A 13,278-nucleotide genomic window follows, 5' to 3' on the forward strand; every position below is an offset into this window, starting at 1 on the left:
TCCCATATTTCCCTAGTAACCCACATGGAAACACATTGTAGTCCGTCGTGTTGTGTCTAACTTCAACCGTAAACGGTAACTGACTATACAGAAACTAACATAGCCTTTTTACTGATATTATATTCGTCCGTAAGCATCTTTAAACTTTTATAATATAAGCATGAAGATCGAAGAAGTGAAAAGTACCACAAAGACCCAGCGCATCGCCTCGCACAGTCACGTTAAGGGACTAGGTCTAGATGAGGCCGGGAACGCCAAGCAATCTGCGTCCGGTTTAGTGGGACAGGAGACTGCAAGAGAGGTAATGTTGATGTTAATTTATCTTGCTCATCATAACGTTAACTGTTACACTGTTTTTGTTTATTGCTCGCTGCTTTATTATTCGGTATCTAATTTTCGTAATAGAAACGCAAGCTATCTAGCTAAATGCTGTTAACACAATGGCCAGTCATAATTATTTGAGCTGTTGTCAGAACTTCATGACTTTGGGTTTGGGTAACCACATTAGATAACCAATTATCGTAAATTGAATAAAATGCATTCCGCAGTGTCTTACACATGGCTGGCAGGGTATAAACAGTATAAAGCAGGTATACCGATGGCTAGGTTGCTTTCCCAGTACTCGTTAACTTACATAGTCCGTAGACAATATCACGTCTGTGAATGTTTTTCTGTATAGATCTATAGAACTTACATAGATCTAACGTGAAATTTTGCAGTGTTAAATGACTTATTACAGGAGCAGTATTTATTAATGACATGATGAAATAAGGTTAAAAATAAATACATTTTAAAAAACGGCGTTGGTGATCAGAATTTCTTTACAGATTATGTTCTGTTGTAGCTACTAGTTGCGACTGAAACTCATTGGCGAGTGATCAAAGCGATGTTTCATGTGACTGAATTTAACCTTACGGTATGTCACGCAGGCATGTGGCATCATTGTGGAACTGATCCGTTCAAAGAAGATGGCAGGGAGAGCAGTCTTATTGGCTGGACCTCCAGGAACAGGGAAGGTATGGACTGTTATTTCGCTATTGGAAAACAAAGTGCCAAATTGTATGATGAATCATTTCTTTCATTTAGACGTAGACTTTGAGACATGAACGTGTACAATGCCTCTTACTGAAATGCTGAGAAAGAGCTGCTTGTAACTTTGCTCTGATAATCACATGTACTATATTTGTCTGTTTTGGTCTTTGCAGACGGCACTAGCGCTGGCTATGGCCCAGGAGCTTGGAAACAAGGTGCCATTCTGCCCCATGGTGGGCAGTGAGGTGTACTCCACAGAGATTAAGAAGACGGAGGTGCTGATGGAGAATTTCCGCAGGGCTATCGGTGAGGCGATTCTGCAACACTGTAGTACAGGGGCCAGCAGTGGTCCTAAACCTGAAGTGGTCCTGAATCTTCCATATTGTTAGCACAAGCTATGTAAATGGTAAATGGACTGCATTTATATGTCGCTTTTATACCAAAAAATCCAAAGCGCTTTACAATTGATGCCTCTCATTCACACACACTCACACACCAGCGGTGAAAGGCTGCCATGCAAGGTACCAGTCAGCTCATTGGGAGCAATTAGGGGTTAGGTGTCTTGCTCAGGGACACGTCGACACACCCAGGGTGGGGGATCGAACCGGCAACCCTCTGACTGCCAGACAACCGCTCTTACCTCCTGAGCTATGTCGCCCCATGTAGATTAATTAAAGAGAGTGAGCACATGGACAGCTGCTACATAATGTCCTCTTGCACCCGTAGAAGCATAAAGTAAATGATTAGTTCCCATTGGCTGGGGTTGTTATTCTTTATCTGAGTGGCCTAATCGTATCTCTTGCTATGCAGTGGCTCGCAAGCCTCGCCGTTCTGAACGTGCAACAGACCCCTGTCGTGCAGCAGGGGATGGGCCATTTAGGGGTCTCGCTAGCAGGAAAAAGGGGGAAAGAGATGAGTGTTCAGTGGCATTATCACCTGTTGGCAGAGAGAGCGGGAGAAGAGGGGAAGGTGGTAGGCGTCGCCTTCCACACACTCCTCCCTCTGGGCGGGGGGGGGGGGGGAGTAAGAGCTGGCCTGTGCGGGTGTTGACGCGACCTGTCGCGGTGTGGAAATGGAGCCCCCGCTGACGGAGGGCTGTCTGTCAGCACCCGCAGCCCCGCCCCTCGCAGCACAGGGCCCGGTCCCGCATTCTGGGCTTGTCAGCGGTCGCACCCCGCCTCCGCGGCTCTGATAACACCGCCCCTGACAGACAGCCGCCCTCCCGTCTCTCAGAAGCGTGCCTCCCCCCCCCAGCCACCTGCGTGTCACACAGAAACAGAGATTCAGTATGGGAGGAACAAGGGTCCCAGTGTTACGGCCCCACTCCTAGAGCCCTACACGCCCATTCACAAATGCACACGCTTATTACATAGCAATAAATGATCCGGTCGGTGGACCAAGGGATGCAGGGGTCCTTTGTGAACCTATTGTGCATTATCCTAAGGTAGAAAGGCCTTACAGTGGCTGTCCTGTGCAGCGTAAATAACGGTGTGTGCTCCCCCCCCCCCCCCCTCCCTGTAGGGCTGCGTATCAAGGAGACGAAGGAGGTGTACGAGGGCGAGGTGACGGAGCTGACGCCGTGCGAGACGGAGAACCCCATGGGCGGCTACGGCAAGACCATCAGCCACGTCATCATCGGCCTCAAGACCGGCAAGGGCACCAAGCAGCTGAAGGTAAGGCTGAGGGGAACGGGGCGAGAGGCTGAAGGGTAACAGGGAGAGAGGCGTAGGGATATAGGGTGAGAGGCGTAGGGGTACAGGGAGGGAGGCGCAGGGGTATAGGGCGAGAGGCGCAGGGGTACAGGGAGAGAGGCGTAGGGGTACAGGGAGAGAGGCGTAGGGGTACAGGGCGGGCAGCTGGGGGGAACGGGGCGAGGGGTAACGGCAAGTGGCTGAGGTGTTACAGAGAGAGAGGCTGAGGGGTAACCGGGCGATCGGCTGAGGGGTAACAGGGCGATCAGCTGAGGGGAACCGGGCGAGGGGTAACTAGGTGAGAGGCAGAGGGATACAGGAGGAGCGCCTGCTAGTATCAGAGCTGGGCATTAGTTCCAAGGGAGAGGCATCAGACTGTGAAGGAAGCAGAAATGTTTTATAGCACACAATGTGTTAGATTCAGCACTCTGCAAATCTTTCATGTGATGAAAGATAAGGTTCTTATCCAGAGGAATTACTCAAATTAATTCCTTTGCTTGAGGCTGCAATTAATTGCTCATTTTGTGTGCTTATTATTCAAGACACCAGTGGACAGTGTGTGTATGTGTCTGTCTGTGTGTGTGTGTATGTGTCTGTCTGTGTGTGTGTGTGTCTGTCTGTGTGTGTGTGTGTATGTGTCTGTCTGTGTGTGTGTGTATGTGTCTGTGTGTGTGTGTGTGTCTGTCTGTGTGTGTGTGTGTCTGTGTGTGTGTGTGTGTCTGTCTGTCTGTGTGTGTGTGTGTCTGTGTCTGTGTGTGTGTGTGTGTGTGTGTGTCTGTCTGTGTGTGTGTGTGTCTGTGTGTGTGTGTGTGTGTGTTGCTGAGCCTTCAGTGTGTACGTAACAGTGTTGTTTCTGCAGCTGGACCCCAGCATCTATGAGAGTCTGCAGAAGGAGCGTGTGGAGGTGGGCGATGTCATCTACATTGAGGCCAACAGTGGAGCAGTCAAGGTAATAAAACAGCTGTGTCTGTGCATCTCGCACCCCTCTATACCTCTGCAGAACAGTCAACATGCACTATATTACATTATGCTACACATACACTACATGGCCAGAAGTATGTGGACACCTGACATCCAACATCTCATCCAAAATTATGGGCATTAATACAAAGTTGGTCCACCCTTTGCTGCTATAAGTACCTCCAGTATTCTTGGAAGGCTTTATACTATAATGTTGGCAGGGATTTGCTTCCATTCAGCCAGAAGAGCATTAGTGAGGTCGGGCAGCGTTTGGGCGATTAGGCCTGGCTCGCAGTTGGCTTTCCAAATGATCCCAAAGGTTTTGGATGGGGTTGAGGTCAGGGCTCTGTCCAGGCCAGTCAAGTTCTTCCACACCGTTCTCGATAAAACCATTTCTGTATGGACCTCGCTATGTTTCCGGGTGGCATTGTCATGCTGAAACAGGAAAGGGCCTTCCCCAAACTGTTGTGGAAGCACAGAATCGTCTAAAATGTGATTTAATGCTGCAGCTTTAAGACTCACTAGAACTAAGGGGCCTAGCCCAAACCATGAAAAACAGCCTTAGTCCAAGGGGTGTCCAGATACATTTGGTCATATAATGTACATGACACATAAACCGCTGCCGTACACAGCATATTCAGGCTTCATAATAGCACTGCATATGCTGTTCATACACCATCCTGTATTCATCCAGAAAAGGCCCAGGTCCATATGTAGGGCTGGAGAATGTCCTTACCACAAGGCTGTGTCCTCTAGCACACACGCCCCGCTCTGTTCGCTCTCCGACACGTTCCCGCCTCGCACTCTCTCTCCTCCTAAACCCGCGCGCCTTTCTTTTTAATCTCAAGCCCTCTGTTGTGTTCAAAATGGATTTCTCTCATTCCTTCATTTCTCAGTGCCTGACTTTATTCCCCTTATCTCTCCATCTCTCTCGCTGCGCCCCTCTCTCTTTCTTCTTCCCCACGGCCCACATTGATAAGTGTGTGTCGACGGGCTCTTTAATCAGCGCAGGTGGGCTAGGTTGGCTGCCAGGGCCGGAGCCGGGGTGGGGGTAGCAGGGTGCACGTAACATTTGTTGCTGTTGACAGCCCTCTTGCACCCGCCCCCCTGCCCCCCTGCCCCCCTTTGATCCCCTCCCTCCCTGCCTGGAGTACTGTCAGAACCTTCGCTGGCACCAACACCAGCCATACACCTGCGATAGGACTCCTCTCTCTCTCTGCTCTCTTCCCTTCTCCCATCTCTGGTTTATATTGTAGTCGCTGATGTACACAAACCCTCTCCTTTTGTGTTCAGTTCTGTATTGACGGATGTATAACTGCTCTACCTATAGGTTTTCTTTCTGTAGTGACTGCTTTGTATGTAAAATCCCTACCCTCTCTCTCACTGGGTGTGAACTCCTCCTTTCACTGTCCCCCGCAGAGACAAGGCCGCTGTGACACCTTTGCCACAGAATTTGACCTGGAGGCTGAGGAGTACGTCCCGCTGCCCAAGGGGGACGTTCACAAAAAGAAGGAGATCGTCCAGGACGTCACGCTACACGACCTGGACGTGGCCAACGCTCGACCCCAGGTACGGCCCTCCGTAACCCACGCCGCTCACGGTCCTTCTGACATCAGGCCTGCTCATGTCCCTTTCTCTCTCTACACACAAATGAACCCACAAATTCAGTGTGTATACACACCTGCATCTGCTGGCACCATGTTCATATAACACACACTAAGTCCAGATAGCATGAAGACTAATGGACACAGTGATTGTTCCTCAAGCAAACATCCCTCTTTGGTCCTCACATATGGGTGTTTTCCACAGGGGGGTCAGGACATCCTGTCTATGATGGGGCAGCTAATGAAGCCCAAGAAGACCGAGATCACAGGTAAGACCAGGCCATACCTTCATCATCTTTCTCATTCTACCTTTTCATTCATTAATAGGTAGAATGACACATGCTAAAAGTGTCCCAGATAAGCTGGTCCACCTCACAGCTCTGGCCATTTCTAAAACAGACCATCCAAAATGGCCGCCACACATTGTGTAGAGCATCCATTCGCTCCTTTGGGTCTGTGTCCTTAAACAGACTTTTTGCCTGTCTGGTTTTCCCTTCAGACAAACTGCGCACAGAGATCAACAAAGTAGTGAACCGCTACATCGACCAGGGTGTGGCCGAGCTGGTGCCAGGCGTGCTGTTTGTGGATGAGGTGCACATGTTGGACATTGAGTGTTTCACCTACCTGCACAGAGCCCTGGAGAGCTCCATCTCCCCCATTGTGGTGTTCGCATCCAACCGCGGAAACTGCCTCGTCAGGTGGGGGGCGGAGTCAGGCAGGCACAGGCAGCCTGCAGCCGATCGTCGCGCATATGCACCAATCGAGATCAAGATCTCTCTCCCTCTGTCTTTCTCTCTCAAATTCAAATTGGCATGAAATACAAGTGTAATTATTGCCGGAGGAGATACTCTGCCAGTGCGTATTTTCTGTTTATGGCCCAATAACAATTCAGTATATTTTAGGATTGTTTTTTGTTCCGATGATCCAGATAGGAGTTTTTGCTGTGTTTTATAAATTGGTTGACTCTAATGGGCATTTCTGAAGCAGTGCTGATCTGAAGCTGGTTTGTGCTAGTACATGCTAATGTTAGTCAAGAGAGGTTCAGAACCAGCTGACTGAGGGGACACTTTTCTGGGCTGAACTCTTGGGTTTGGAGTGACATAAATTCTAAGAAGTTTGTTGGACTGATTTTTAGACGTTCAATAAAATGTAATTCCCTTTTCTGAATTTGAATGAGAACTTCAAATCTGCCTAATTCAGCCCAGCGTTCATTGTTAGGGGCATTTCTATGCACTCTGTACTTTATACTTTATATTTATATGATTTCAATCTCTTTCAACCCCCCCCTTTCTCTCTCTCTATCTCTCTACCTTTCTTCCCTCTTTCTCTGTCTCAGAGGGACAGAGGACATCTCCTCCCCCCACGGGATCCCCCTGGACCTGCTGGACAGAGTGATGATAATCCGCACCATGCTCTACACACCCCAGGAGATGAAGCAGGTCACACACTCGGACGTTATAAATGCTTGTGCTCCCTGCAGTTGTCTAAACAGTGAGCCAGCAGTCTCAGTAGGGTCTGAAGCATTGGCCTTTTCTGCGGCTCTAGGTTAAACACTCGCGCTGGGCTGGATTCCATCGCTTTTGTTTAAGCTAGGCTTCATGCTGACAGAATCCTAGGTGTTTACGCGAGTCACTTTTATTTGCTTTAGGCTCAACCTGGTTTCTTGGCAGCCGCTGAAATGTGTGTCTGCTGTAGGTTTCATCTCTCCTGCCTACCATAAAGACTCCGGCGCAGATTACACTACCTCGTTACGGTTTTTAATCACATTCGAGGGCCTCCAGTCATCTCGTACAATACATCTTGTATAATTATCAGCATATTGGGAATTTGAATTGGTGTCTGGGACCCATTTCGGGCTTTGTGTGTGTGTGCGTGCGCACGCGCGTGTGTGCGTGTGTGCATGCGCGCGTAGATGTGAGACACCACGTGCTGTTAAGCTTTGTCTGTCATTAAGATCATGAGACAGGTGTGCGCGTGTGTGTGGTTCAGGCTGGTGTGACACTCCTGCTGTTTTCTCTCTGCAGATCATTAAGATCAGGGCGCAGACAGAGGGGATCAGTATCAGTGAAGAGGCTCTTAATCACCTGGGAGAGATCGGCACTAAGACCACACTGAGGTGAGAGAGACTGCTCTAAATCGCCTGTAACAGCAGTGACCGTCACGCTGATCTCTACAGGAGAGACCAGCACACTCATCACTCTGCCTGTCGCTCTACACAACAGAAATGAAGACACTGATCATTCTGTGTACAAGAGAAGCGAAGACTGATAATAATCCTGAGACCAGAGTGTTGGCTCTGTAAACGAGTGGATTCCTGTGCTAACCCCCCCTCCCCCCGCAGGTACGCAGTCCAGCTGCTGACCCCCGCCAGCCTGCTAGGGAGGGTGCAGGGGAAGGACGGGGTGGAGCGGGAGCAGGTGGAGGAGATCAACGAGCTCTTCTACGACGCCAAGTCCTCCGCCAAGATCCTGCAGGACCAGCACGACAAGTTCATGAAGTAACAGGACTCCCTGGCCCACTTCCTTTTTCTCTTCATCCCTCCATCCCCTGCCCACCCTTACGTTTGATTATCCCTTTTCCCCATCGGCACCAGTAACCAATTCTGTTAAATTAATTTTGTACAAGGACAAAAATAAAAGGTAAAAAGCAGCAAAGGGGCGTGGTTATTTATGGGGCCGTGTGCAAGCGGTGATTGACAGCTCTGCACACGGGTGTGGCTGCAGGGCTTTGGCCGAGGATGAGAGCTCGCGCGACACATCATCGCCACGGCGGCGTGATTGATTCCCCGCGCCTCCTCCGTTCCTCCCTGCAGTCCTGAGCGGAGCCTTATCAGTTTGGAGAGACGCGGGGGTACTGATAGAGGAGTCCTCTCCACTTCATTACTCCAGCTGTATCTGTCCCTGACTGATGCTCTTCTCCACCCTCATCGCCTGTCTGTGCCGCAGTACCACAAAGACAAAACATCTCCCCTACAGCTACACGCATCCTGCACACACAATCACGCACCCTACAGCTACACGAGCACCCTACACACACGCACCCTACAGCTACATGTGCAGCCTATACACATGCACCCTACAGCTACATGTGCAGCCTATACACATGCACCCTACAGCTACACGAGCACCCTACACACACGCACCCTACAGCTACACGAGCACCCTACACACACGCACCCTACAGCTACACGAGCACCCTACACACACGCACCCTACAGCTACACGAGCACCCTACACACACGCACCCTACAGCTACACGAGCACCCTACACACACGCACCCTACAGCTACACGAGCACCCTACACACACGCACCCTACAGCTACACGAGCACCCTACACACACGCACCCTACAGCTACATGTGCAGCCTATACACATGCGCACACACCCTACACATCATATGCATGCACACTACACGCATGCACACACTCCAAATGCGTACCCTATGCACACCCAACATGCGCACACACCTTACAGAGATTGGCTTGCTTACTGCACAAATGGCAAAGAAGGGCCAACAGATATGACACCAAGTAATATGTGGCCTCAGCATAGAACTAACAGCACTGAAGTGGACAGTGGGAATAAAAAATAAAAAAAACGTTCAGTGGGTGACCATACAGAGAGAGTGCCAACACCTTAAACATTACTCACTGCTGTGTAGGTTGGGATAAAGTGCTTTGCCCAAGACACAAGAAGCTCTGTATTAAAGCCCATAGTCCTTTGATGCTAAATGCTAAACGTGTATACTGTCTCCAGTGCACAAAGTAGTTTTGTTTTGCACAGTTAACTACACAATGCAGTCGATTAGTTGTCATTCTCTGCATTATGCATATTTTTATTTCTTGTAAAACACTTAAAGTGGGTAGCCCATAAAACATTGTTGATTTAGCAATCAGTATTACGTTTTGTGTGTGTGCAAGATGCACAGTGCAGGCTCGCAAAGTATATGCAGTTTAAACATTTTATTAGATCTTTTTAAAGTGGATTCCTGAAGTTGACCTGTATGTACTTTTTGTGATTTTTATGTGTTGAAAGTCTCAAGCCTTTAAAATGAGTGCAACTAATTAAATTAATTTGGCAAAAAAGTCCCATTAGACTGTGATTATCAGCACTTTTATTGAAACTTCAATTTTTATGAGAATTATTACGAGATAAATACATTTTAATACATTGTAACTTTTATCACTGACATATGGCAGTGCATTTGCTGATTGAATGACAAAACTATTAGAATTTTCTATCACTATATTACTTATTGAGTGCTTTGTGGAGCCACGGATTAGTCAGAGCCATTGATGGCATGTATACATTTTGGTCCTAGGCTCTGTGTGTAGTGTGGGGCTCCTGTTATGGCTGGTGTCCACTGCCCCTGTTCTGGGTCCTCACAAACCATCAAAGGCAGGGGCAGAGATTTTACATTGAAATTTTATTCATAAACAGGCCGATAGAAATGGCAGTAACAGTTTAACATTGGCTGAAGTGCAAAGTGAACGGATCACTGCAAAACCGCATGGTTACAGGATCAGACGCACTCGCGCACAAGCATGCTCGCACTGATGGTACAGAGTAGGAGTGGCATCAGTTCAGTTTCAATTCAGCCGATATAGGAAATAAACTGACATTCAAATCATGAGCTTAAAGATTTCTGAGACATGAAGTAACTGGATTAACAGGGAACTGATTTGAAATCCTGGTAGAGTTTGAGACTGAATACTGAGAGGGCAAAAGCTCTGAGGGGCGCCACTGTTAAAGCAATGGCTCAAAGGCAAATGAAACATTTATGGGGAAACTATAGTATAATTACAGATTAGGAACCGTTTTGTGCTTTATACCATAAAATTGACCTCCAAATTATGTGACCCCTTCTATAGTGCAATGTGCTGCCACACCACCATCTGTACGCTGGCCCTATACAATCTGCAAAAGCTAAATATCACAACAACACGAAGCTTGAGGAAACTGAAGTGTCACATGATCTACTGAAATCACTCAAGAATGAAGCTAGAAATAAAACCACTGGCTGCCTGGTGGTGCCTTTCACATACGCATACCAACCCAGAATTCAGTACTCCCACACCATCGCAGCAGACAGGTGAAGTCCTCCACACTCTCCCAGTGTCCATTGGTCCATCCTCCTGAAGGCTGCAGAATGACCGACCCCTCGTCTCCACCGTGCTACTTCCTCAACACCCTGGCTGGAGGCTTGTTGAGGGCCGTCTCTGCACCGGACCTCAAGCCACTGAACACGGACGGAGCCACTTTTCCCACACGCTCTGGAGGAAACAAGGCCAGGCAAGGAACTCAGGATAAACACTCAGATGTCTCCACACTTCAGAACAGTAGGTGGCAGTAATGTACCTGTTAGTTGGTTCACAAGCAGTCAATATCAAAGTAGAAGAGTAGCTCAACTCGAGATAAATGACAAGCAAGTATCAACAGGAAGCTCATTTCCCTGATAACAACAACGGAGTGCCTCAGTGGAGAACTAGATGTTTCTAAATTAACTATTTAATAACATCAACCAAAGGGCCGGTGAATTTAAACTTTGATATTCCTGTTAGCACAAATGCCACTTCCTCTCGCTGTTCTTGGACCAGTCTGAGGGTGGTGCTTCCTCAAACTCAGACTGTCACTTCCCCTCCGCCCTCTGGTAAATAACATTCGCTCTAAAGAAGGAGTGGAAAATTGGCTTGCTGAATCTCTTGCCCTCTCTTACAAACAATCTCCTTCCCCCTCTTTCTCTCTGGATTATTAACTGGATCATGATGAAACTGGAATGACAACTGCCTCCTCTAGGGCACACTTAATCACTCTCAGCTGAAACACAAACACCACAGAAATTCCACAAACAACCAAATGACAAATTCCCCCTTCAGCACCACACTTACAGATTCAATGTTTCCTGTTTTTGTTTTAAAAATGACCCTGACTGTGAGGAATGTTAAGATTAACATCCTTATTCTGACAAGAAAACAACCCATTTGTTTCTGAGTACTAGGAAAGCCATATACAACAATGTCTTGAGTTGAAATACATCCTTAAGGTAAGAAGCTTTTTTTTTTTTAAATTATTTTTTAAGTAGGCAGTTCATAAAATTCTCATTTCACGTTTATATCGTAAAGTAATATTTTCTCTCTACCCATAAGTTAATTTGCAGCGGAGAGTGAAAGTCTAAGGACACTACCAACAAGAACTGATTGTTTTCATTATTTATCAAGGGCTAATACAATTATGATACTCTGATTTAACTTCTTAATCAAGAATACATTATTTTTCAATAATATAAGTCAAAAGAAGTGTAGGCATTTATAATGAAAATGCATCATCATTACCAACATTAATGGGTAAAATGGCAGATTCATTCAATCAATAGATGGTTTTAATTGTTAATACTTCAGATATTTGCATATTGAGCTTTAGGAATACACATCTGTAATATTTGAATGGAATAAAGGGATAGAGAAACATTAACCTTATGGTGGACTAACCAGATACTCGCATAGCTCACCATTTCATACAACCGTTTCAGAAATGTGAAGTTCTGGCAATTCTGCATGGCTCACATGTTGAGGAAATGATACTAAACTCACCGCACTCCTCCATGACTTCAAAGGTCTTGCTCTTCACCTCTCCACCCATCCCCAGTTTGTCTCTGGCTCCTTTCAGATCTTCTTCGTTCATCACCGGCCGCTGCTTCTGTAGCTCCTCCTCATTGGGCTGAAAGAGAAGGATCATAGCTTTGGCCCCTCCTCCTAGACCCTTTGTGACCCTGCACTCATCTCATTAAGTGGACTGAGGGTAGTAGAGTCAGTCTACTGTGCAGTTGTCACAGAGATCTCAGCTTTGAATATCTACTCCTACTGCTGCCAGTGTGGTTGTGTACCAGTTACAGTCCCTTAAATACCACTGTTATCCTTTTTACAGTAGCTTTGTCTCTATGCTGCACAACTGATACAACTGCAATCTACTTACGATTTTACTAAATGAGCCACTTGCCTGTCCTCAGATTGATTACAGAGCGCATCCTACCTCAGACATAGTTTCTGCAGGTTCTGAAGGAGATCCAATGCTTCAGTACAGTAAGCTCCAGGCCAAAGCTGATGCTGGTCCCCCTCCGCTCCTCTCAGGCCATTTATATTCTCCTGCCCAGTGGCAGCTGATCAGTCTGTTAGCAGAGGTCTGCAAGGCAGCGGGCTCCGCCTCTTATGTCTCTCAGTCTGCCCCTGCTGTCATGGTTTATTGTTAGGCATGACGTAATCCGCTATACGGCTGGGAATAGTGTTCCCATGATTTGACATCTGGATAGGGCAAAAGCAACTTTTCTAAACTTTTCTCCCCCTCTCTATCAAGCATAGGCGCTTAATCACACTCGCTACAATTTCTCTATCCTCAGCTTGGCAAGTTAGGAACTGCTGTCACGGTTCACTGCGCCCTGTTCAATGTTCCCTTCCATTTCTCTTAAACTGCATGCGCTACTGCATTCTTCTACTGTTACGCAGTCGTTATGGGGGCAGGGATTAGCCTATGTACCGAAGAGACAGAAACACTCCACAGGCCCCCAGACCACATTAGACATTCCTGCAAGATCAGGATCATTAAAACACAAACAATAAACAAGCAAACTTCCACGGTAACGCGCTAGCCTGCAGCTCAGCTTTCCCGTAACACCCCTTCCCCCCACCCCCCTCCCTCATCTTAGTCCATGCCATGCCATTATTCCTTTCCTCTGGGATCTGTGAGGGGGCAATAAAAGTTCAAGAGAGGCATTTAACAAAAAAAAAACATCGCAAAAGAAAAACACATCCAAGTCGCCGGTGCGAATGTGAATCAGAGAGCTGCAATTCCATGCTATGGGCTGGGAGCCACAGTTCTATTGGGACCAGGGTTTTGGTGGGGCTCACATTAGGTGGAGTGGGGTCGAGCTGCAGATGATTATTTTGGGAGTGGCTACAATCTGTTGCCCAAAGCGTATCCCTCTGGGGTTCTTCAA

General features: G+C 47.5%; 2 protein-coding genes across 2 annotated transcripts; one reads left to right on the plus strand and one right to left on the minus strand.

Annotated features, from left to right (window-relative positions):
• The first annotated feature begins 160 nt into the window (after positions 1-160).
• Positions 161-7,936, plus strand: ruvbl1 (RuvB-like AAA ATPase 1). Its single transcript, XM_035382920.1, has 11 exons — positions 161-301; positions 930-1,016; positions 1,206-1,338; positions 2,554-2,705; positions 3,583-3,672; positions 5,103-5,252; positions 5,493-5,556; positions 5,787-5,985; positions 6,624-6,726; positions 7,312-7,403; positions 7,629-7,936. The coding sequence occupies exons 1-11, from the start codon at positions 161-163 to the stop codon at positions 7,786-7,788; spliced, it is 1,371 nt and encodes a 456-aa protein (XP_035238811.1). The 3' UTR covers positions 7,789-7,936.
• A 1,759-nt stretch (positions 7,937-9,695) lies between these two features.
• On the minus strand, positions 9,696-12,830 carry mustn1a (musculoskeletal, embryonic nuclear protein 1a). Its single transcript, XM_035382923.1, has 3 exons — positions 12,318-12,830; positions 11,879-12,005; positions 9,696-10,561 (listed from the first exon to the last, which is right to left on the minus strand). The coding sequence occupies exons 1-3, from the start codon at positions 12,324-12,326 to the stop codon at positions 10,464-10,466; spliced, it is 234 nt and encodes a 77-aa protein (XP_035238814.1). The 5' UTR covers positions 12,327-12,830; the 3' UTR covers positions 9,696-10,463.
• Between the last annotated feature and the right edge of the window lie 448 nt (positions 12,831-13,278).

Source organism: Anguilla anguilla, chromosome 11 (assembly GCF_013347855.1).
Source record: "Anguilla anguilla isolate fAngAng1 chromosome 11, fAngAng1.pri, whole genome shotgun sequence".
NCBI classification, from domain to species: Eukaryota; Metazoa; Chordata; class Actinopteri; order Anguilliformes; family Anguillidae; genus Anguilla; species Anguilla anguilla.